We start from the raw sequence: 25,334 nt of genomic DNA, 5'->3' as shown, positions 1-25,334 counted from the left end.
GATTGGCAGAGTAGCAGCAAGCGAGATGATGGTTCTTGAAGCTACAGAAGTTATACGGAACATTTCTGTTTTTATTACCACAAAAATTTTATGAAAATGAATCTCGGTAATTTAGGTTACTTTTAGGTTGGGTTTGGAGTCCGAATAGGATGGCATCGGGGGTCCAGACCAGTACTAGTCTGCTAATTAGTGCCATAGGAAAACCACTACATTTTTACTACAGTAATGTACTGAACAAGCGGGTGTACTCGGTAGTTTAATCCTCTGGTTCAAAAGCTGTGTGCAATCTGCAAACACAGGTCGCTGTTTGAAAAACTGGTCAAGGAAGTGGGAATTTCCATCTGTTTTATCCATAGCTGTCTGTTGTAAGCAGACCACAGAAAACGAAAACAATTTGATATCTTTCACTAAGGTAGCGTATAATAATGACATGATGTTTTAAGACACGGTGACTTTGCAGTCTTTTCATTGAGACTGTGAATATGTGTAGTGCTTTCGCATCTTGTAGTCTTCTTGAATTGTCTTGATAGGCCTATTGGAGAGAGAGAGAGTGAGAGAGAGAGGGAGGTGTTACACAAGCAACACTGAAGACAAACAGCAGTTTCCAGTTTTCAAAACACACCCACACCCTGAGTGTGCAGACCTTACCCACACACTCGCTCTTCACACATACATGGTCAAGACAACAGTGAGGGGGTGTTTCTGATCTAATGTGTTTACAGATCCCACCCCATCCAACATTACCACCCCCCCCCCCCCACACACACACACACACACACACACACACACACACACACACACACACACACACACACACACACACACTGGCCCATATTATTCCAGCCTTTATGATCATAGATTATGTCTATTCGTCTTTCTTCTTCACACATTGGTATGGGATTGGGTAGGGTTGCATAATGGCGACCTGATTGGTTGGTGGAGAAGCTGGCTTTTTTTATTTGCCAGCGTCTCCGGTGGCCGTTCTGGCAGCCGTGGGAGGAAGCACTGGTGTTGGTGTGTTGGTGCCGGGGATCTCGCTGTATCCCACTTCACTACAGCTGACGGAACACTATGACAACTGATGGGACCTTCTCTCTCTCTCTCTCTCTCTCTCTCTCTCTCTCTCTCTCTCTCTCTCTCTCAATTCAATTCAATTCAAGGTTGCTTTATTAGCATGACTGTAAGTAAGTACAGTGTTGCCAAAGCACAATTAAAACAGCATAACAATTAGAACATTGACAGCATTACAGGAAACAGTAACATGAAAAATTGTGTGTATACCCTCACTTTTTCTCTTTTTACACACACACACACACACTCTCTCTCTCTCTCTCTCTCTCTCTCTCTCTCTCTCTCTCTCTCTCAAAGTCTGGCCACCACAAACAAAGCAGCTGGGGCTTTGGAGTAGCTCAAGAGAGTCAGGAGGACCGATAGAAACTGGCAGAGAGGGAAAGAGAGAGGCAATGATTCCTGCTTATGGCATTTATGATTCCTGCAGGCAGAGAAGAGAGTGAGAGAGAGAGGGAGAGAGAGAGAGAGAGAGAGAGAGAGAGAGAGAGAGAGAGAGAGAGAGAGAGAGAGAGAGAGAGACCAGCATGGGAGATGAGCAGGCTCTCGTGTGGGGGCGAGCCCGCCCACGATGAACACCATCTCTCTATCTAGCTTTCTCGTTCTCTTTCTCTCTCTCTCTCTGTTCTCTCCATCCCCCTGCCTCCTGCTCTCCCTCTCATTTTCTTTCGCGCTCGTTCCCTCTGCATTATCAACTCCGCTCTCTATGACTAACACCCGTTCCCCTCTATCTCTCTCTCCCTCCCTCCCTCTCTCCCTCCTTCTCTTCTCTTCCTCTCTGACTCTGTTCACACACACAGAGCCGTCACAGACAGCATCAACCAGCTCATCACCATGTGCACCCAGCAGGCCCCGGGCCAGAAGGAGTGTGACAACGCGCTGAGGGAACTCGAGGTACCGCTCATCTCTCTCTCTCTTTCTTTTCTTCTTTGGGTTTTTCATTTTTTTCTTTTCCCTCCCCAACACCCCCCACCCCTCCGTCCCTTAATCTTTTTTCCACGAACAGTTTGCGTGTGAATGAGTCAGATTTTTTTTATTATTGTTATTATTTTACTTGCAGAAGTGCAGAAGTATCCTGCATGTGGCATAGTCTGTTTCCCAGAGTCTTCAGTATTTATATGGAAAGCAAATGTTGTTTATGCACTCTTTCTGTTTTCTAAGTAGATTATATTTTACTTTGTATGGCACATGCTGAGTGATGGGTAGCAGAAGGGGACAGAAGGCTGGAAGCTAAAGCAAAGTCTACAAAACATATGCCCTGATGTTGTCATTGTCTTGTTGGCATATTGCATCCAAAATATGAGTTGATGTTTGGGAAAGCAGTATGATATTTTATGCATATTTTCTTTGTAGTCAAATTGTTTAGTCATTGATTTAATTACAATATACATATGCATGCTTGAGTCATTTATCCCTTACATATTGCCATCTCTCTCTCTCTCTCTCTCTCTCTTTCGCTCTCGCTCTCTAACTGTGTGTGTGTGTGTGTGTGTGTGCGTGTGTGTGCTGCCCCATCTCAGACGGTGAGGGGTATGTTGGAGAACCCAACTGAAGCTGTTAACGACATGGGCTACTTTGACTGCATTGATAGTGTCATGGAGAACTCCAAGGTAGGAGTCTCATCTTCCCCCCCTTCTATGAAAACTACTTATATAGCAAGATGGTAGGCCTATTACATATAATGGGGATGTGTAATGCTGTGTTATGCTTACTATGCTAATGCTGTATTATGTGGATTACGCCATTTCAATGCCTTCAGCACCATAGCAGCATACTGTATGTGATGTAGCAGACTTCATGTAATGTTTCCTTCATAATTTTCATATGTATGTGCGAGTATTGGAATGAACTATTTACGTTGACTTTCTACAGTAAAAAATATAGCATTTTCCTAAAGACACAGACTGCATTAATTAATTTCAGTTAATTAAAAGTGGGCATTATTACTAATACAACACTGTTAGATGACTTACATTTATAGTGTTTTCTTGACTGTTCCATCATAGGTTCTGGGTGAAGCCATGGCTGGAATCTCCCACAACGCCAAGAACAGCAACCTGCCCGAGTTTGGAGACTCCGTCAGCTCGGGCTCTAAGGCCCTGTGTGGACTGACCGAGGCTGCCGCCCAGGTACGCCCCACCGAGCTTCCCCTTCCTCTCCACAACCCACAATGCACTGCGCCGCACGGTCCATCTGCCTCCTCCATCCTCCGTGTTTCTCTCTGCGTTACGTAATCTCCATCACTGTGTAAAGAATCAGACAGCACCTTAGTATCGCAACCGGTAACACTCATCCTGTTTGAGGTGCGAAGCTAACGGGGACAGAAGATCACAAGTGTTTTGTCAGCTGGTGTTCCCACACTGTGGAGAACCCCAGCATGCATCACTAGAGTGTTTTCGTTACGTGTAATGGGATATGTGTGGGAAAACATTCAGTTCATGACGAGCAGACAGCAGTCGGCGTGATTTCCACTCCACTTGTGCTACATAATTAGCCTGCTTCTCTAACCATGCATGCTCTGGACAAACTACTGAAAACAACATCTGGACTTACTAGTGCATCACAAATGAACACAAATGGGATTTGTCTGATGGGGCTTGTTACATACATACATTCATACATACATACGTTACATACATACATTCATACATACATACGTTACATACATACATTCACTCACTCACACACACACATGCTCTCTTGCTGCCTCACTCACTGTTTCACTCACTCACGCATTCACTCATTCACTCACCCACCCACTCACTCACTGTTTCACTCACTCACGCATTCACTCACCCACCCACTCACTCACTGTTTCACTCACTCACGCATTCACTCATTCACTCACCCACCCACTCACTCACTGTTTCACTCACTCACGCATTCACTCACCCACCCACTCACTCACTGTTTCACTCACTCACGCATTCACTCATTCACTCACCCACCCACTCACTCACTGTTTCACTCACTCACGCATTCACTCACCCACCCACTCACTCACTGTTTCACTCACTCACTCACTCACTCACCCACCCACTCACTCACTGTTTCACTCACTCACGCATTCACTCATTCACTCACCCACCCACTCACTCACTGTTTCACTCACTCACGCATTCACTCACTCACTCACTGTTTCACTCACTCACCCACCCAGTTTCATTCTCTCTATTATTTCTCTCAAGCTTCTCTCAGTGTGTCTTTCTCTTTTCCTCTATGCCTATTATTTACCCATCATTCATTAGTTCACTCATCCTCTACTGGCTGCGGTCTCTCCTTCGCTCCCTCCATCCTCCTTCTGTCTCTCAAGCTGTCCGCTCTGCCTCCTCTCCTCACCTCTGCTGTTCTCTCGTTCTCGTCCCCTCACTGTTTTCCCACCTGCCCGTCACTCTCCTCGCTCTCCGACCCTCACACTGGGCCTTAATGGAAGTGAGGGAAATAGGAGGAAAGAGAGAGAGAGAGAGTGAGTGAGGAATGAGTCATCTTTAAATGCTCCGCGTTCTGGCTTCTCTAAAAGCTTTCGCGCCGATCTTTTTGTGTGCTCCCCACTTTTACAGCATTTAGAACGTCTCATTATACAGAAACACACCGTTATGATTCAGAAGTCTCAGTCAGCAGTGTTTGTTCACATGCACATGCAGGTGTGTGTGTGTGTGTGTGTGTGTGTGTTCGTGTGTTCGTGTCTGTGGGGCTAGGAGTGGTGGGGGTGCTTATTAGTGATTGTGAAGTCCAGTCGGTGTTGCCATGGCAGATAGCCAGAAAAAACTTGGTGGGTGAGCGACTCTGATAAGAAGTTGGAGGATGTGGAAAAGAAAAAAAGAACAGCGTCCTTATGTCTCTTGCAGCCTGGAATGCTTTACAACTGTTGAAACCTAACAAACACACATTTGCAGCTCTAAAACCTGCCATCACCATCACATGGCTATTATTTTACCACACACCACACCACTTCTATTTCTAATCACCAGGCTTTCTAGTGTATAGTTCCTATGTATAGTCTTCTCCCTGCAACAGGTCTTCAACCATACTAATTTTCCTCTCGTCACCTTCCTCATCTTCCTCTTCCTCCCCTGACCTCCTTGAGCCCTCTGGCTTTCACTGCTCTATCTGCGTGACCGACCGCTGAAGGTTGTTGTTGTTGAGTGAGTGACTGTGTGTTTGTGCCGACTCGGTGAACTGTTTGCTTCTTTGTGCCCTACCCGACTGGACTAACCGATGGCTGTGTTTGTTTGTTTGTTTGTTTGTTTGTTTGTGTTTGTTTGTTTGTTTGTTTGTGTTTGTTTGTTTGTTTGTGTTTGTTTGTTTGTTTGTTTGTTTGTTTGTTTGTGTTTGTTTGTTTGTTTGTTTGTGCTTCAGGGCGCCTACCTGGTGGGCGTCTCTGACCCCAACAGCCACGCTGGACAGAAGGGCCTGGTGGACCCAGCCCAGTTTGCCCGGGCCAGGCAGTCTATCCAGATGGCCTGCCAGAACCTAGTGGACCCCGCCTGCACGCAGTCCCAGGTAGGGGCAACTGAACCGAAACTCTGTTAGGGCTCAAAGCACTTTCTCCCACGCCTTTAAACTCTGTATTTAAAAGTATTTGAGGTGGATTCATTTATTCTGCAAGTTGCTCTGGAGATTTTCTATTTACATTTATTTAGCAGATGCCTAAAGTGAGTCATCTGAAGTGACTCACAATACAGTGTACAGTGTAGAAAATACAGTATACTTATTAGAGGACTGTAATTAAAGCATACTCTACTAGATACTCTACTCTACTAGGTCTTACTTTGCTACACTTCCTGTGTGTCAACCCTTCTTAGGTTTATGGCTTAGTTACCTGCCTGGTTGGGGAAGAGATAGTGATTGTTAGACTCCACAGCTGATTTAAGTGTTCAACATCAGTGGTTCACTTTCACTGACAGGGTGGCATGTTGATGGAGTGTCATTGTCCCAAAACTAGGGCTTGTCCTCTATTGCCATAATGTCTATGGTCATTTCTGTTGTGTTTAATTGTTCGTTGTTCTCTGGAATCCCAAGGTCCTCTCCGCCGCCACCATTGTTGCCAAACACACGTCTGCGCTCTGCAACGCCTGCCGCCTCGCCTCCTCCAAAACATCCAACCCTGTTGCTAAGCGACAGTTCGTCCAGTCAGCCAAGGAGGTTGCGAACAGCACCGCCAACCTCGTCAAGTCCATCAAAGTGAGTGGAGAGCGGGGGAGGGTTGGGCAGGGGGGCTGGTGTCATTATTGTCAGTCCTGTGGTGGGATGTGAACGCAAGTTGAGAGAGAACTGGCAAAGAGACTGATAATGATAATGAGATGCTCTTGTTGATCTGATAATGAGGGGTTAGGATGACAAAACAAAACAGGACATTTCACAGGGAGAGTGTGTGTGTGTGTGTGTGTGTGTGTGTGGCGGGGGGGTCATATGAAAGAGAGAGAGTAAACACCATAAATAGATCTGTATATACAGTACAGTTTGTCTGTAGATGTTTATACACTGGTTCTTATGGGAATGTACAGTATGTATGTGCTTCATTTGATTAGGAGAGTGCACTTACGTTTGTTTGTGTGGCCGTAAGATAACATGTAAACAGTTTTGTGTGGGTGTGTTTATTGTCCATGAGCGAATGTATGTGAATATATCGTGGGCATGTATTTGCTGGAGCGTGATTCAAGGAGGAGTGTGTTTGTATGTGTGTGTGGGTGTAAGTTGGAGCTGGAATGTGTGAGTCAAGTGAGATTGGGTGTGTGGATGGGAACATTGTGTAACATAAAAGTCTGAAGGTCATCTTGGAAAAGTCAGTACACAGATGGAAATACAAAGTAATCCTGGTGAGCTAAAAGGTTCAGTTAGCACATTTTAAGAATACTTGAAATTGTGAAACAAATGTGCAGTTGAGAACACTTATTAGAACAGTCTGATGAAGTACTGTGTGGTTCTAGGACTGTGTGGTTCTAGGTTCTAGATGAACAGTGTACAGCTCAAAAACATCTTCTGTAGCTCTGGTAGTGTTTCAAAGGGTGCAGGCTCTGCATTGTAATGACCACACACTACAGAAATGGCAGAAATGTATAGAAATTGCATTCAGAGAGAGCTTTGTGTGTGGGCGAACACTGACTCTGATAACCCCCTCACCAGGCCCTGGACGGAGCCTTTAATGAGGAGAACCGTGCAAAGTGCAAAGACGCCACTGTCCCGCTGATTGAGGCCGTGGACAACCTGACTGCCTTCGCCTCCAACCCGGAGTTTGCCAGCATGCCTGCCCAGATCAGCCCAGAGGTAACGTTTACAGCAGCGTGGCCATCTGTCTGTGCAAAACACAGCGCAGCTCTTAAAACCACCCAGCTCATCTTGATCAGTACTAGACTCCTGGGGTGAGTGTATTAGATAAAGTCGTTATGTTACTGGAATAAAACACCCATTTGAGTGTTTGAGTAAGTTCCCATTTTGCCTTAATGTTAGCAAAATAAAAAACATAATAAACAAATGCTTTATACTGTACATGACTAGTTGTTTATAATAGTTCATTATCTTATAATTATTGGCTCTACTTTTATAGACAACAACATGGCGCATTAGATGCATTCTGTTTAATTGAAACAGCAGTCATGCTCTGTGCTTGTGCCTTATCTGCCTGTGGGTGTTTCTGTTTAGGGTATGGCTGCCATGGAGCCCATTGTTGCCGCGGCAAAGGCCATGCTTGAGAGTTCTACTGGCCTGATCCAGACGGCCCGCTCCCTGGCCGTCAACCCCAAGGACCCACCCAAGTGGTCAGTGCTTGCAGGCCACTCTAGAACTGTCTCCGACTCCATCAAGAAGCTCATCACCAACATGAGGTACAGTGAGTGCAGATCAGTGCAGAACAGTCAGTTCTTTAAAACAGAGCAGAATTACCAATTACCGGTATATAGCAATGCCTAAAACATCACTATAACACTACTAACCTCTGGACTAGACCAGTACTCTAACAATATCACTATTTAGGGTTACACACTACTGCAGCTGCTTAACCTTAACTACTGTAATGAAACATGTAGCAGTGATAGATTCTTACACTGTAGGCTTTTGGCCTGGTGGTTGTTATAACATGTTTTCTCTGTGTGTATGTGGTGTGTGTGTGTGTGTGTGTGTGTGTGTGTGTGTGTGTGTGTGTGTGTGTGTGTGTGTGTGTGTGTGTGTGTGTGTGTGTGTGTGTGTGTGTGTGTGTGTGTGTGTGTGTGTGTGTGCGCGTGCAGAGATAAGGCTCCTGGCCAGAGAGAGTGTGACGAGGCCATCGAGGTGCTCAACAACTGCATCCGTGACGTGGACCAGGCCTCTCTGGCTGCTATCAGCCAGCAGCTCACCCCACGGGAGGGCATCTCCCACGAGGTACGGCTGGACATTGGTCTCACTCACAGATGTCCTCTAAAGACATGTGGACACATGCACAGAAACCCACTCAAAATGATAAACTCAATTCATCCTAGATTCATATACTCACAATTAACCTCTGCGACCTGTATAAACAAGTGTTTGCATACAGACTCACATATTACATGTAGGCCAATTTAGGTAGTCATTACCAAGTTGGTCACTCGGGTCAGCCTGACAAGAGAAATTAGCACAAGTGACTGACTGTGTGTGTGTGTGTCCGGCTCTAGGCTCTTCATGGGCAGATGGCCGCCTCGGTGCAGGAGATCAGCAACCTGATCGAGCCAGTGGCCATCGCCGCCCGCTCGGACGCCTCTCAGCTCGGACACAAGGTGAGACGCTCCTCCCTCTCCTCCAGCTCCATCTCTATTGGCCCCAGTCATCTCCATAGTCTGGGCCAGGGGCGATTCTAGACCTAGAGCTTTGCTGGGGCATAGGCCCCCAACTCCCAATACATTAAAAAACAAAAAAATTAACTGTGTGCGCAATATGAAATAAATGGCTAGCCTGATTTGGACCATCATATATCTCCCCTAGGTCACAGACATCCTCCTCCATACTCTGAATAGTTTTACGTCTAGCCCCCATCATGTCCTCATCCGTCTCTTGCATGTCTCTCCTCCTCCTCCTCCTCCTCCCCCTGCCTGGTACTGGACTGCCCAGCCTGTGCTCTCTCTCCCCTCTCTTCTCCCTCTCTTCGACCTTCTCCTCCTCCAGCACTCTCTCCCTCAATTGTTGTAGCAGCCACTATCCAGCAACATCCAAACACATAGGCATAAGTAGGCCTATACTCACTGCATGAATTTAATAGGCTTTCCTACTAACACAAGGGAAGCTTATTTTTAGTCAAAATTGAGATACTTCCCTCCCAGGCAAGGGTCCTATAGACATCCTGGCAATACTGCAGTTCTTTGTAGCTTAAATAGCCTACTAAAGCCTTCATACTGACTTTTGGTGATAATTAGCAAATGTAGCCTATAATAATCTACACAGATGTCTATTCTGATTCTTAGGCTACATTTGCAAATGCAGTAAACTTATTTAAGTTTGCCATTAAACAATTAATCAAATCACAGCACTGGCCATTACCAGCATAAATGTTAATGTTACCGTTAATGTGGGCAAAATTGTCATACCTCCTTCATCCTCCTCACTGTTCCTCTCCCTCTGCCTCTGTTCAGGAAGAATTTTCTGATGTCCATCTCTGAATAGTTTATCAGAAGGCTATGTTTAGTTTTACAGTAGGACAGCTTCACAAACAGTATAGGCTACTTTTACAGGACTCTCTACAGTATACGTATAAATCATTATTAATTGTCCGCATGTGTGCATGCAGCCTACTGTAGCATGGTGTGTGTGTGTGAGGGATAGAGCACAATCTGGTAGGTAAACTGTTGCTAAATTTAGGCTACAATGACGCTAAGCATTGAAAAACAGATGCTAGTTATGTGGGCAACACTCTTTAACAGCAAACAAGTTGTGAATTTGTTGTAACATTAAACAGGGGACGACTTACTCTGCTCAAAGTGATGTAACGCGCTCCAGCGGATTCCACAGTGTATGTGTGTGCAGTAGGCCTACAACAAAACACTCGGAAGAATCATGTGAACGATTTTCATTGGTTGTTGCGTTCAATCTTACCCAGCTACGGAGGTGCTATTTCCTGATTGGCTATTATGGCCCCTTTCTTTATTCCTTGTTTTTTTTTTTTATTGACTGGTAAGTGACAGGCTCGAGTCATGACTAAAGCATGCACGGAGATGCGCTCATGAATGCCGTTTCCAGCGAGAGCCGCGCTAGAATTTTACTGGGGCACTGGAGACTTTTACTAAGGCACGTGCCCCAGTGAATAAGGTCTAGTGACGCCCCTGGTCTGGGCTATGCTTACCGTGACTGCCTTCAGTCGATCACTCTCTCCTTTTCTTCTTTTATGCTCTAGTTTTCAAGTCTTCATTTATTTACTACATACTGTATGTTGACCTCCTGTCATTTTCTGGGTCATGGCAGTATGCCCAGTTTACTTTTATACTTCTTTGTCTTCTTACAGTTTAATGCAATGAAGCAAGCTCAGTGCTTTTAAGACGTGCAGTTAGTCTAATGAAACTGTTATTTTGGGTTGGTTGGAGTCGTTTTGTGTTTTGTTTACCGGTGAGACCTTCCTCTCTGACTCGTTTTGTCTTGTTTGTGTCCTGTCCTCAGGTGTCTCAGATGGTCAGCTACTTTGAGCCTCTCATCATGGCTTCCATTGGCACCGCCTCCAAGATCCTCAACAGCCAGCAGCAGATGAACGTGCTGGACCAGACCAAGACCCTGACTGAGTCAGCCCTCCAGATGCTCTACACGGCCAAAGAGGCCGGAGGCAACCCCAAGGTGACCGCACCTGAAAAACAAACAAACAAAAATCAAGCAATTAGTAACAGATTATAACGAGCACTGTTAAATGTGATTTACATACAAAGAAATGGGTTTGACGCACTGAAATTGTCATTTATATACTAACAGATATAGTTAATGCAATGTACTTTGGAAAATTTTGCGGTTTTGCATCATTATTTATTTCACACCATATAGGACTGTTTGTGTGTCTATGTGTGCCCACATACTGTATGTCTACATTCATATATCGATGTTAGTGTAGTTTTGTTTATGTTTACATGTTTGTGTTTTCCTGTCTATACTTAACACTATTTCTTCGCTCTCCCAGGCGGCTCACACTCAGGAGGCCCTGGAGGAGTCCGTGCAGATGATGAAGGAGGCGGTGGACGACCTGGCCGCTACCCTGAACGAGGCCGCCAGCGCCGCCGGAGCCGTGGGAGGCATGGTGGATTCCATCACCGGGGCCATCAACACCATGGAGGACGGCCGGAGTGTGGAGCCCGAGGGCACCTTCGTGGACTACCAGACCACCATGGTCAAGACGGCCAAGGCCATCGCAGTCACTGTGCAGGAGATGGTAAGGGAGTACCAACTAGTCAAAGACCGATTTCAATTCAAGTGATATTGTGCTGCTACACATGAGAGCCTCTACTGGGAAAGGGAACACGGGATAACTGCTAAAAACAGCTTGACATAAATTCACAGTACATCAGAAGATAAAATCAGCAGTACATCAAAAGGAACAAAAAAACTCCATGCCACCTCTTCTCCTTTGAAATCTACACAGGCAACCATGTATATAAATGAATGATACTTTGATGAAATATGTGTGACTTCTCCCTAATGACTAATGTAACAACTCTCTCTTTTATTTCAGGTCACCAAATCAAACACCAACCCTGATGAGCTTGGTGGCCTGGCCAATCAGCTGACCACTGAGTTTGGACAGCTGGCCTCTGAAGCCAAGGGTGCCGCCGTCACTGCAGAGAATGATGAGGTAAAATGACATACAATTAATTTCCTTACCATCAACACAATATTTAAATTAGGTTAGAAGTGTCTGCTAAATGTAATGTAATATATTCTTGCTCCATTTTATGGTACCCATCTTTCTGTCAGCACATAGATTTAGCCTTGCTCAGATTGACTTAGTTAACCTTAAGCCTACACACTGGTAAATAACCTCTATATGTAGTTAACAGGCATTCTCAGCAGCTACACTCTTGAGGTCAAAAGCAGCAAGGCACAACAGTGCTATTTTAAATCTGAAGATGAGATTATTTTGTGACTTGGGTGCATATGACGTACTCCAACAGGTACCCTCTGTCTAAAACCAAAACAAGACTGAAGGTGAAAAAGTAAAATAGCTTGCCACAAAAACCATGCGCTATCAGGAAGCTTGTCTACATAGACACACCATTTAAAAAATAGCCTTGACTGAAAGCAAAAACACCCTCTGTGTATATGTCATGTTGCATATGAGTATGATGTTGAGGATGGGTCAGTGAGTGCTGATGTTTTGTTCCCATGGCCCTCTGCAGATTGGCTCCCACATTAAGAAGCAGGTTGGGGAGCTGGGCTACAGCTGCACAGGGCTGGTCACCAAGGCCGGAGCGCTCCAGTGCAGCCCCAACGACAGCTTCACCAAGAAGGAGCTCATCGACAGTGCCCGCAAGGTCTCCGAGAAGGTGAGCACAGTCTCTGGGACCTCAGACCACAGTCTCAGGGTCAAAGTGATGACCGTTTGCGGGATGTGGTCATTTTGTATGCACTATGTTTGATTAGATACATCTGAAATTACACAAAACATTCTGTGAAATAATCTACTAGTAAAACAAATCACTGAATGTATTGATGCTATTCGTTTTAATGAACATGCTCTGTTAAACTAGCTCCAAACCTCTAGAATATTTTGAGCAAGAGAACCAATATTATTGGATCACTGAACTTTTAGCTCACATTGAAACACTCCCTCTCACTCGCTATCCCCAGGTGTCCCACGTGCTGGCCGCCCTCCAGGCGGGTAACCGTGGCACCCAGGCCTGCATCACAGCCGCCAGCGCTGTGTCTGGCATCATCGCTGACTTGGACACCACCATCATGTTTGCCACAGCTGGCACGCTCAACCGCGAGAACGCCGAGACCTTCGCTGATCACAGGTACGCCACCGTTATCATGTCACAGTCTAGGGACTAAGAGTTGCAATCACAGTTCAAATGAATCAGTTTATAGACTGTAGGTGTCTTTTTTATGGGGTGGATGGGGGCAGTTTAGTTGGACTTCTCAGTCATCTTTGGCTGCGTGGTTGAAAAGACAGGGAAAAGGACATAAACGGAAAATGAAATGTATTTCCAAACGTTGATGAAAACGGAGTTCCTCCTCACGCTCCCCCTCCCTCGCTCCTCCTCCAGGGAGCACATCCTGAAGACGGCCAAAGCTCTGGTGGAGGACACCAAGTTGCTGGTGTCCGGGGCGGGTGCCAGCCAGGAGAAGCTGGCCCAGGCCGCCCAGTCCTCCGTCGGCACCATCACCAAGCTGGCCGACGTGGTCAAGCTGGGCGCCGCCAGCCTAGGCGCAGAAGACCCAGAGACACAGGTAGGACACCGCCACCATCACAGTGTTAGTCTCAGCCTGCATTCAGAACATCCAATCATTTACTACATAGTGCACTATACAGTTAGTTACTATGGAGCGGTACACATAATACATTAGTACACTATGTAGTGCACGCCTGTACTAGGGGTACTTAGAGATTTGAACTTTCATAGAACTTCATCAGCTTGATGTAATGCCTTCATAAAATGCCTCAGAATTTTAAACAATATATTGTCTTTGTTTAAGTTGTGTATTATTATTGTGTATTTTTTTAAATCCTTCTTATACTGTAAGCCATATTCTGTTAGCCATTCAAATATTGGCCACTTCTCAAACATGTGGCATTCATGAAATGAAATGACATTGGTTTGAGATTTGCTTCTTTCATTACAGTTGTGCAGCAGGCCTGCATGATGAGTCTGTCTGTATCTGTTACATGTTTAATGTTGTGCTTTCTTTTCTTGTTGTTCTCTCTCTCCTCCTTTGGCATTGGGCTTTTTCCTCCTCCCTTCTTCTTTCCTCCTCTCTCGGGATAAAAAGGCATTTTTTTCTTTCCGCGGGTTTGCTGTTGGTCAGGATGTGGGTACTGTTCGTGTCTGGAAATGAACTCCACTGTCTGTTTTTTCCCTCCCTCCTCTCTCTCTCTCTCTGTGTTTTTCTGCGAATGTAACTTCAAGACATATGTGTTTTTGTTGTGTTTCATTTACTAAGTATACTTTCTGTGCTCTGTGGAGTATGGGTGGTTAAACTGCATTAGGATGGAGAAAGACACACACATATTGAGTAAAGGATCTGTAGTTTTTACCCTTTTTCTGTTTTTTAAAACAAAGAAGAGCATTTATGCAAAACCTCTGCTCACAAACCCCAACACAGCCATAAGTGGTGACCGCAGTTGGCAGCCTGCACTGTTGGGATCACAAGCTCCCTGTTATGGATTAGTGCCCTGGTACTCATCACCCCTGTAGCTCTGGTCCCACCAACACCACCACCTGTTGAACAGATATCACAGAAAGACTCTGCTACACCATGGCCAAATCCAAATGAGGGTTCTCTGCCATGTTCTCATGGCAACACGCCTGAACAGTGGTACCACTTAAAAAAAACAACAACGATATTTTAGACAGGCTAAATATAGCTAACTCTTCTCCGTCTGGTGAGGAGGCTAAAGGCTAAACGAAGTAGTTTGCTTGAAATGGTATTTCTATTGTGATTGGCACTTAATGTCATGGAATGGAATTTCTTTTTAATGCTCTGCCCTGCATTCTGGTGGCTCAAATAAATGTGTTTTCAACCACACAGACGAGTGTCGATCCAAGAAATGAGAGCTATTTGTGAGGTCTTTGTTCATTCTGATGTTGTAACAGATGTCGTAATTGGAAGCATTTGGTTTGTCGTGATCTTACCACAGTAATGCTATGACTGCAAGATACTAACCAGCCACCTACTTGGGGTCTCCAACTGCAGTGCATTCACTTATAACATGTCGATTTGGCTCCTAGTGATTGCCTTGGCAGACTGTAGTTACTGTACTGTAGAGCCTGGCTCTTTCATTAATGATTAACCAACAACAACAAATGTTGACTAGTCTGTAAGGAAGGGTTAAGTTACTCATGTCAGTTAGTCATGTAGGAATAGGTGTTCAGGAATAGGAATGCATTTAGTCAGCATGCATAATGTTTTATTGGATTAAGGAGGGCACAGTAAAATTATTTTATGTGCGTTAGAACTCGGTAGGAAGCTTGATTGATTTCATTACTGTCATTATTTCCCTGTAAGTTTGTTTCTGTTTATTGTGAATGTCAGGTTTAATATCAGTGTTTGATAGTGTAATAGGTCTGCACTCTCTCATTTCATACCTGCAATATGCTATTACCACTAGCTGCTTAATCTCTCCATGGCATCCTCACATTACTTTTGATTGTAGTTTGACATCTTGGATGCTTTGAATTTAAACAAATAGGGTTTGTCTCTTGCGTGGATCACAGCGTCTTTGTTTGTGCCTTGTTCCTCTCTCCTCTGCGTATGGTTTTGCTTGTGTGTGTGTGTGTGTGTGTGTTTGGTCTTCTCAGTTGGTGTCAGTAGGTGTCAGTGTGCCATCGCGCTCGTGTGCAGACCTCTGACTGTTGCTCTTGTGCTCCCCCTGTAGGTGGTCCTCATCAACGCAGTCAAAGATGTGGCCAAAGCTCTGGGCGACCTCATCAGTGCCACCAAGGCGGCGGCCGGCAAACCACACGATGACCCGGCCATGCTGCAGCTCAAAAACTCAGCCAAGGTAAAAAGGGACCACAGGAAGGTCTGAACCAAGGCTTCCTCTCATAGCATTCACATAATGACCTTACATGCATGCCCAGGGCTTAAAGTTCTCAGGCTCTATACCAGAATTCTGGTGTGGGCTGGCCTGTTGTAAGATTTGAAAAAACGTAGTTTCCTTTAAAATCTTTGAAAAGTTCTGCTTAAAGACATTATAAATGCAGTAACAACTGGGTTTGGCGGTGTGTATAAAATACATGACTACATGGTCAAATTGAACCCGAGTCAGTTGCCTACAAAATTAAAAATGACACATTTTGTCACCTTTTTGTTTATTTTTTTTTTTTCTTTCTTCTATCTTGGTTTGTCTAACATGAGTCACTTAAAAGGGTGCAGGGATCCCTGTCAGCAGCTGCTGGGTAACATTAACCTAATCCACACAAAGCCCCCCCCTGCCGCCCCAGCCAGTCACTAGAGTTCAGGACTAGGGGCATCTCCTGGCACTCTTACACACACACTCACTCACACACACTCACACACTCACTCACCCCACTGCCTCTTGTGCAAGAGTGCCCATTTTTTTTGTCTCACCTCTTTTATCTGATTCTCACAATATCTCTCTCTCTCTCTCTCTCTCTCTCTCTCTCTCTCTCTCTCTCTCTCTCTCTCCCTCTCTTTCCCTCCTTGTCTCTCTCTCTCTCTCTCTCCTTGTCTCTCTCTGTCTCTCTCTCTCTCTCTCTGTATCTTTGTCTCTGAGATGGCATTATGTTTTTACATTGTATATCTCTATCCTATATTTAGTCATCCAGCATAGGTTGAGAAATCTGATCCGGGCATGTGTCCTTCAGCGTCCCCTTTTGTGTCCTCCCTGTTGTGCCCCCTCCCTGAACTATTTCCATGTCCATCTTTGTTTTCCTCCCTCCCTCTCTCTTCTTTCTCTCTCTCTCTCCCTCTCCCTCTGTACTTTTCTCTCTCTAAGTATCACCTCAAACAAAACCCCCATGAAAATCGTCTTGAGATGCTCTGAGACTCACGCACATGCACACACACACACACACACACACACTCTCTCTGCGAAGGCAGTAAGGTAAAGGTGTGACTTGGGGAGAGGGCCGTCACTCATCAGCATGTCTGTCCGGTGTCGTGCAGGTGATGGTGACCAATGTGACTTCGCTGCTGAAGACGGTGAAGGCGGTGGAGGACGAGGCCACCAAGGGGACCAGGGCGTTGGAGGCCACCATCGAGCACATCAAGCAGGAGCTGTCCGTAAGTGGCACCCGATGGCTTAATCCTGGTCTAATTGGCAATGTGAATATGATGTAGACTTGACATTATAGACCTGTGGTGTTTTTCGTGTTTGTTTTTATGTTGGTGTTGGTACTTGTAATATGCCAAGTGCCTGCTGTGATGGACCACTGCTCCCAGCATCTCAGGGACCTAACTAGCTTGCAGTGAGAAAAGAGAACACGATATGAGCGATATGATTTTAGAAAAGCAAAATGCTTTTTGCAACTGGATAGTTTGGTTAAGTGTGAGAAAATGTGCAAGGAAAGTTTGAAGTTGTACAAAGATTTATGAATATACATCTGGAAAGGGAGATATGCGTACAAGGACTTTGTATTACAGATGATGTTTTTCTACCTGTTTGGCATTACCTGTTCCCTTGTTTAAAGCCCTGCCATCTCACTGGTCTGCTGGTGTCTTCCCCCAGGTGTTCAAGAGCCACGATCCTCCTCCAAAGACCACCACTCCAGAGGAGTTCATCCGCATGACCAAAGGCATTACGCTGGCCACTGCCAAAGCAGTGGCTGCTGGGAACTCCTGTCGCCAGGAGGACATCATCGCCACGGCTAACCTGAGCAGGCGGGCCATGGCAGACATGCTCAACTCCTGCAAGGTGAGACGGGAAAGGACACCTGATTGGCTGATTGGATCGCTCTGAAAGTTATTCCCGACAATATCGTTCTTTATGTCATTATCATTATAATTTATGTGTAGACGTTGTCATTCATATTACCTAGAGCGATACTTTTTTGCTGTTTTCGTTTTTAGTTGTCGTTCTTGGTGTGAACAGCCCTTTACGTCTGTGTCTGGATTATCTGCTTTAGAAAATTTAAAACCACTAACGTTGATATACAATGGAAAAATATGTTTTTGTTGCTATACAGTAATTTCCTGTGTATTAGCCGCATTGTGTATAAACCGCAGGACAGTGTGTTATGCAAGGTAAAAAAAACAAAACCATATTAATACCATATTAACTGCCCCCGTGTATTAACCTCATAGCTGAAGAAATGATGCGAAGTCGATGTATAAACCGCGGCTAATAGTTGGGAAATTACAGTAGAAGTATTTTTGTTTGATGGTTACCTGTTTCATATCAACGAGTATGAGTTACCAGACACAATTGAGATGTGTGACTTTTGAGTTAATAACACACTGATAATGAAGCCAACATGGCATCCTCTGAATACATGTCCTTGTTGTGGCCCCACAGCAAGCGGCATATCACCCCGAGGTCAGTAAGGAGGTGCAGGCGCGGGCCCTGCGCTTCGGATCGGAGTGTGCCACCGGATACCTGGGCCTGCTGGAGCACGTCCTGGTGGTAAGTCCTCCCATGATTCTTGCCTTTCTTTATCAGGGCTACTTTGGTAACAACAGAAAATCACTTGTTGTATTAATGCTCTGTAGTACTTCAGGTTGTGGCCAGTATTGCACAGAGTAAAACAAAAGAAAGCTAATGTCAGTATTCAGTAATAACCTAGATAAGGGGCAAGTTTTGAGTCACTTGAGTAACTCAGTGGAAAGTCATTGGTTTAGGAGATGTTTTTTTCATCCAGGGTTAGGGGTTAGTGACTTTTAATACAGGTGAGAGAGGCATATTCTCCAGTGCATATCCTCCCTGAGATAGAAACTCATAACCGAGGTGTTGTTAGCAGATGTTTAAGACATGTTACAGCAATGTCGCCTGGTTACCATATCTATCAGTGGTATCCCAAAAGTTGTCCAGTGCACCATCATGGTGGTGAACGCCAGTCGTCTTAAGTTTCTGCCACAGTCCTTCTGTAAAGTGTAAGATCCTTCAAGATCCTTCTGTAAAGGGTAACCACAGAAAGATGTGTCACTCTGAGGTGAGCCCACACTGCATTTCTGTTAGTTTAACTGTCACATTCGGGCCATAAAAGACACACACACACACACACACACACACACACACACACACACACACACACACACACACACACACACACACACACACACACACACACACACACACACACACACACACACCCCTACCTTCCCTGATCTTGAGAGGTTGCTCGGTCACTGGTCCCCTGACCTGTTAGTCACCAGTTTATGAAGTTGTCATTTTCATAGTAACTGTCTTGCTTGAGATGATTTATAGTTTGTTATGACACACCCTCAGTTTTAAACATGGCTCACACCTTATGTAGACATGCTGTCATTTTGCATTGCTATTTGTACATGTTGTAACTATACAAGTCACAACATGAAAATCGGAAAATGTTGGAGCCCTTTTGTCACTTTTGGGAGCTATTGGCTAGTTGGTTCCAACCACATCAATGAGGTATGTTAAGCTAGGCTAACAGGGGTTGTGTCAGACTGAGTTACTGCACGCACAGAGACGAAAAGCGTATGTACCATCATTTTATCTAACTTTGGGGGAGATGGAAAAGGGTATGTACCATTTTATCTAACTCTGGGGGAGATGACAAATAAGCTACTTTCCCAAGAATGTTGGCGTGGATGTGACGGGCCATATCAAATTATGCTAATGCCTGATAATAGAAGTGTAACATTTCTTCAAGCATAATTTAGCTACCCCCTTAATCCTGGTTTTAGAGGTCAATTTCAGAGAGATGACTCCCCTCCTGACATCATAGACATCACCAACATCACTCTCAAAATAAAACTTTCCAAGATGTCATCATATGCGAGAGTCAGCTATGAGGCAATTGTCCAGTCATCTACTACAGCACATCCCCATCTCTGAATCTGCACCCTGACTCTCTCCTCACTTTTCACTGTTATCCATCTGTCTGTCTGTCTGTCTCTGTCTGTCTGTCTGAATATCTGTCTCTGTGTCTGTCCCTCTCTTATCCTGGCTTTGTGTTGTCCCTTATTCACCCCGGTAGCCGGTGAGTAAGACACACGGTATGATTGACCTGCACGACTGTGTGGCTGCACTGTTTGAGCCCCAGGGAGCTATTCCCCAAACCCCCCACCACTCACATCCTCAAGGCCTTCAGGCCCCCGAACAGCTGTCTGTGAAACCTCCATCAGCCATTTACAGTACTAGACTAACAGTTGGAGAACCTAACCTCAGAAAATCACTGAATGCACATTTTGTACTAGCACAGTTCAAGGAATTACGTAAACTAATGCTGATATGAACATTGCAACTGTGTGTGTGTTTCTTTGAATGTATACTCATAAATGTGCGTGCGTGCTGTGTGCATGCCCATTCATGTGTGTGGATGGATGTGTGTGTGTGCGGACACATGCATGCATATACATGTGTGTGTACTTGTGTGTGCATCCCTGCCATTGCTTGGCCATTCCCCTGATGCTTGTGACACTGTGCTCATGGGTCGCTGGTCTTTTCTTAGCCACTCATCTGAACACACTTGTGGCATGCCCCAGCCCAGCGGGATTATGGGTAGACGACGAGCACTGTTAATGCCGCACCTGTCATCTGCTTTTGGCTGGACACCCCACTAGCCCTGTAGAGGACAGTCCGAGGGCGTTTGTCATACTCTTTCCGTCCCTCTTTCTCAGACACACACACACACACACACACACACACACACACACACACACACACACACACATGCATGCATGCATGCATGCATGCATAGAGACAGCTATAGCTACATTACATTTAAGTGTAGGTCTGAAAGTGCCTTCTTTCTTCTCATCTATCTCTCTCTCTCTCTCTCTCTCTCTCTCTCTCTCTCTGTAAGATATATGTTTCACTGCTTGGTTTGGTGGACAACTTCCTGTGCGAAACGTGTGTGTTTTGTGCATGAACGCAAATCTTTTTTTCTGGCATTTCATCTTAATGACCTGGCTAATAGGCAGAAGTTCTCATTACGAGTTGGCTCATCTGACATGGATTTAGAAATCGATCCTCCATGAGATATTAATGTTAGCCTTGGGAATGAAAGTTGCAATGAAGAGGTAGGATGGTGGTTAACACTTTTCATATCTGTTTCTAAAACTAGTTCATCTGGTGTGTAGGGGAGCACCTGATATCGTTATAGACCAGAATAAAAGGACGCAAAGTCCAGAGGGTCGTAGCAGGTTTATCAGAGGGCCCAAAAGATCCTAACCCACCTTTTCTCTCCCTCTCTTTCTCTCCTTCTCCTCCTCCTCTACCTCCTTCTCCACCTCTCCTCCTCCTCTCCTCTCCTCCTCCTCTCTTCCTTCTCCACCTCTCCTCCTCTACTTCTCCTCGACCTCTCCTCCTCCTCCTCTCCCTCTCCTCTTCCACCTCCTTCTTCACCACCTCGTCCTCTCCTCTCATTCTCCACCTCTCTTCCTCCTCCTCTTCCTCCTCCACAGATCATCCAGAAGCCCACCCACGACCTGAAGCAGCAGCTGGCCGTCTACTCCAAGCGTGTGGCCGGCTCTGTGACCGAACTCATCCAGGCTGCCGAGGCCATGAAAGGTATCTTAACCTTTGACCTCCGATCACACCGAGTACATAAACTCCACAAGTCACCATCAAAAACAACCCACCCCACTTGCTTCTAAACACCTGATTGGTCCCAAATTACCACCTAATTACCTCTAACTGTCCCTGGATCAGGTTCCATATGACCCCTTTCTTCCATCTTCAAGCTGTAACACTAGACAGCTATTATTAAAAAGTGAATGCCTAAGAAAATGGGTGCTGCAATTAGCTATTGGGGGTGGCAGAGTGCTGGCCTTGGCTTTGTGGAGGTCCTGGTGACGGAGTCCATCAGCAGCACTCAGGCCAAACCCACCCACCCACCTCCCCTTACTCCATCACAAGTTTTTCCAACTAGTCTCCTCAATTACACACACACACACACACACACACACACACACACACTCACTTATTCTGGGTTCATAGACCCCGCCTCCGAGAATAAAAGTGAACCCCTATCTCTTGGGCCTGAAGGCACTAATGTCACACCTTGATTTAACAGATGCTATGTGTGTGTGTGTCTCTTTGTATGTTTGTGTCTGTGCTTATATGTGTTTATGTGTGTGTCTGTGTGTCTTTTTGTGTGTGTGTTTACATGTGTTTACATGTGTTTACGTGTGTGTGTGTGTGTGTGTGTGTGTGTGTGTGTGTGTGTGTGTGTGTGTGTGTGCTGGTCAGGACAAGGTGATGGATATATATCGTAAGAGGTGGTTACAGCCCCTCCGCTCTATTTCTCCTTAGACTGGAATGGAAGGCGCTGAATCGGCCATTCCACTGATAGGTCAGGCCATTCAAGCCTGTGTTAAGCCCCTGTCAGGTTTCTGTTAACATTGCAAGGAGGGGTGGGGGGCATCCCTTCATATGGGGCTACAGTTCAGGCACAAAAGGTGCTCATTATATCTAGTTAATTTTAATTTGTCTTCTCGTAACAATCTTGATGGCAAGTATGCAATGATTAGTAAATAGTGAATTAGTGAAGTAAACAATGCTTAGTTTGCACTAGTCAGAATAAGGAGGACCTGAGGAGCCAACAGACAGAAGGTGAACAGAAGGTTCTGCTGCTAAAGTCATTTAGCAATTAAAATGTCAAAGACTTTCAGACATTTAGATAACACTGAATCCAACTCGGTGTGTTAAATCCTCATCAGAAAATCCTACATCTCCCATAAGTCTTCACTGACTAGCACATGTCATTTTAAGCCACAATGTGTCACAGAATCACATCCCTTCTGTGTTAACTATCTGAAGAAATAACGGGACCCCTGTTATTTCTAACCCCAGACCCGGGTGTGAGTGTGATCAGTAACTGCTTAATGAACACTGACCCTGGTAACCTTGCTCCCCTCACAGGCACGGAATGGGTGGACCCCGAGGACCCCACCGTCATCGCCGAGAACGAGCTGCTGGGTGCAGCAGCGGCCATCGAGGCGGCCGCCAAGAAACTGGAGCAGCTGAGGCCGCGGACCAAACCCAAGGTGAGGAGGAGGAGGAGGAGGAGGAGGAGGAGATGGGGAGGACGAGGGTGTTTTTTTTTCCTGCCAAGTCAGGAGAGCTCCTCATAGCTCACACCTCCACCCCTGCTTAGCCACTCTCACACACACACACACACACACACACACACACACAGATACATGAACACACACATACATTCATGTATGTACAGAGTATACACAGAGACCACACTTGCACATGTGTTTAGTGACCGTGGGCCACAGTTTACATTGCATGTGTTTTACGACTTTACGAAGTCAGCAGAGATACTAATTGGGCACAAAAGGTTGGCCTTTTGGCCTTTATCTTCAGAATTAGAACCACACTGCATTGTGTAAAACATGACTAACACCTCATGGATGTTACGGCTTAAAGGGGATTGATTTCTGGGCCTTTCTATAAAGCATGATGATGATGATGATGATGATGATCTATCTATACTTAATCAATGTGATGAAGTACTTTTGGATAACCTACTACTATGTCTTGTTAAGAACTTCTAACGTGATAACATAATGATCTACTCTACACTGCCCTTTCTCACTTGTATCTATATCACGCAGTTTGCAAGGTATGGACGGAAGGTAACCCTCCGATTGTGGATGTATGTATCGGTCAGCATGCTAGCATGCTCACATCTCTCTGTTTCTCACATCTCTCTGTCTCTGTCCCGGTCTTGCTCAGTCTCACGTCTCTTGTACTGTAAGTGGTGATGTCGCCCACTCAGATCCCGCTTTCTGCTCCCACAGGAGGCAGATGAGAGTCTGAACTTTGAGGAGCAGATCCTGGAGGCGGCCAAGTCCATTGCCGCGGCGACCAGTGCACTGGTTAAGGCAGCCTCGGCCGCCCAGAGGGAATTGGTGGCCCAGGGCAAGGTTAGTTTGGGACAACAACCGTAGGAGTTCCTGCTACTGTGACTATAATTGTATTTCTTGGAAAAGCGAAAATAATTTCTTTGCATCCATATTTAGTCTTTTCACAACAGCATTACCCAAAGCTGCTTGAGCATAAGCATAATTTCTCATTTTTACACGTCAGAAGTTATATTCATATCATGATCATGATTTGTTGGAAAAATGATAAAGAGCTCTTAGTGTTGCATGTCGACCCGTAGTACTTTTCTTAACCTTCCTCTTCTGTCTTTTCTCTGTCTCTGTCCAGGTTGGGGCCATCCAAGCCAATGCCGTGGACGATGGACAATGGTCCCAGGGTCTCATTTCTGCTGTAAGATTCAACCTTCACTAAATAAAAAAACAACTTTTTAAGATGAATTAGCTGAGCATTTAGTATAATAGTTAATCACTCCCAGCAGGTGGTGTAGCCTACTGTATGTAATGAACGGCGAGAAAGAAAGAAAGAAAGAGAGAGGGACAGAGAGAGAGACCACACCAATAATTAAAGAGGCTGGATGTTTATTTATAACTGAGCAGATGTACTGTCTGTGGGGAGAAAAAGAGTAGACTGAAATATCACTGAGGTGACGTTGTAATTATAGAGTTAGCTGCCTTTTACTCTTTCCCTGGCCAAGTTGGAGTGTGCTAGAGTGCTAAGCGTACTGCTTACTTTGTATCATTCTTACTTTTAAAAAGTAAGAATGAAAATGGACAACCAATTAGCTTCATACAGGAGTGTCTCAATTCTTTTCTTTTTTTCATTAACTATTTTGAGGCCCACTTGATGAGAATTCTGTTTTACAGAAACCTGCAGCATTTCTTTATACACCAAATTTGATGAATAACAGTGTTACAGTACTCATACTGTACTCTAAACAACCACACTTGGATGGTACTTGGATGGTCTCCATTAGCCTAGATTTAGATCTACAGATTCTCCGATAACAAACACTCAAGGTGATGGGTTTGGTTAAGGTAATATTCAGTAAATGTTGAGCAACCAAGACTAAATTTGAATTTCAACAAGCCATCTATAAAATGTCTTTAGGCAGGCTATCTAAGTGCAGTGTTGCCATATCAAATGTACTGTATACTGACTGTATTTGCCATCGTAGGCACGCATGGTTGCTGCTGCAACGAACAACCTGTGCGAGGCGGCTAACTCAGCGGTGCAGGGTCACGCCAGCGAGGAGAAGCTCATCTCCTCGGCCAAGCAGGTGGCCGCCTCCACCGCCCAGCTCCTGGTGGCCTGCAAGGTCAAGGCTGACCAGGACTCCCAGACCATGAAGAGGCTGCAGGTCAGTGGAATGAGGGGGACACGTGAGGGACACTTTAACATTCTGCCTGCCATCATGGCAGTTTTTGGCGTTCACTTTGCCAGCCTCTGTTAGGTTCTCTACTTGGTTGAGTACTCTTCTTTCTCTCTCTCCCCCCCCCACTCTCTCTCATCTCTCTCCCTCTACTTCTCTCCGTTCCTGCTACATTTCTGTGCCTTTCTCTCTCAAAATCCATTACTCTCCATGTTATGTAAGAACGTTAACACTCCAGGATTATCATGGCTTATGAAC

At 45.3% G+C, this 25,334-nt stretch overlaps 1 protein-coding gene across 2 annotated transcripts in view; it reads left to right on the top strand.

Moving 5' to 3' along the window:
• Positions 1-25,334, top strand: part of tln1 (talin 1) — a 92,828-nt gene that overhangs the window by 55,732 nt on the left and 11,762 nt on the right. For both annotated transcript variants that reach the window (XM_076284441.1, XM_076284442.1), the window contains exons 32-55: positions 1,869-1,962; positions 2,589-2,678; positions 3,075-3,197; positions 5,428-5,571; positions 6,091-6,252; positions 7,195-7,335; positions 7,711-7,892; positions 8,292-8,424; positions 8,697-8,798; positions 10,666-10,836; positions 11,171-11,419; positions 11,720-11,839; positions 12,384-12,530; positions 12,835-13,001; positions 13,254-13,437; positions 15,584-15,709; positions 16,837-16,953; positions 17,399-17,584; positions 18,185-18,292; positions 21,274-21,379; positions 22,733-22,857; positions 23,623-23,748; positions 24,035-24,097; positions 24,882-25,064. In XM_076284441.1, the coding sequence (XP_076140556.1) occupies positions 1,869-1,962; positions 2,589-2,678; positions 3,075-3,197; positions 5,428-5,571; positions 6,091-6,252; positions 7,195-7,335; positions 7,711-7,892; positions 8,292-8,424; positions 8,697-8,798; positions 10,666-10,836; positions 11,171-11,419; positions 11,720-11,839; positions 12,384-12,530; positions 12,835-13,001; positions 13,254-13,437; positions 15,584-15,709; positions 16,837-16,953; positions 17,399-17,584; positions 18,185-18,292; positions 21,274-21,379; positions 22,733-22,857; positions 23,623-23,748; positions 24,035-24,097; positions 24,882-25,064 (3,349 nt within the window). The remainder of the gene's footprint in view (positions 1-1,868; positions 1,963-2,588; positions 2,679-3,074; positions 3,198-5,427; positions 5,572-6,090; positions 6,253-7,194; positions 7,336-7,710; positions 7,893-8,291; positions 8,425-8,696; positions 8,799-10,665; positions 10,837-11,170; positions 11,420-11,719; positions 11,840-12,383; positions 12,531-12,834; positions 13,002-13,253; positions 13,438-15,583; positions 15,710-16,836; positions 16,954-17,398; positions 17,585-18,184; positions 18,293-21,273; positions 21,380-22,732; positions 22,858-23,622; positions 23,749-24,034; positions 24,098-24,881; positions 25,065-25,334) is intronic.

The sequence above is a fragment of the Alosa pseudoharengus genome, unplaced genomic scaffold, assembly GCF_046254945.1.
Source record: "Alosa pseudoharengus isolate Yale_2024_CS ecotype anadromous, Long Island Sound unplaced genomic scaffold, YU_APseudo_1.1 YU_APseudo_1.1_scf_14, whole genome shotgun sequence".
Classification (NCBI taxonomy): Eukaryota; Metazoa; Chordata; class Actinopteri; order Clupeiformes; family Clupeidae; genus Alosa; species Alosa pseudoharengus.
The sequence above is the reverse complement of the archived record's forward strand: the minus strand, read 5'-3'. Positions and strand labels throughout refer to the sequence as shown.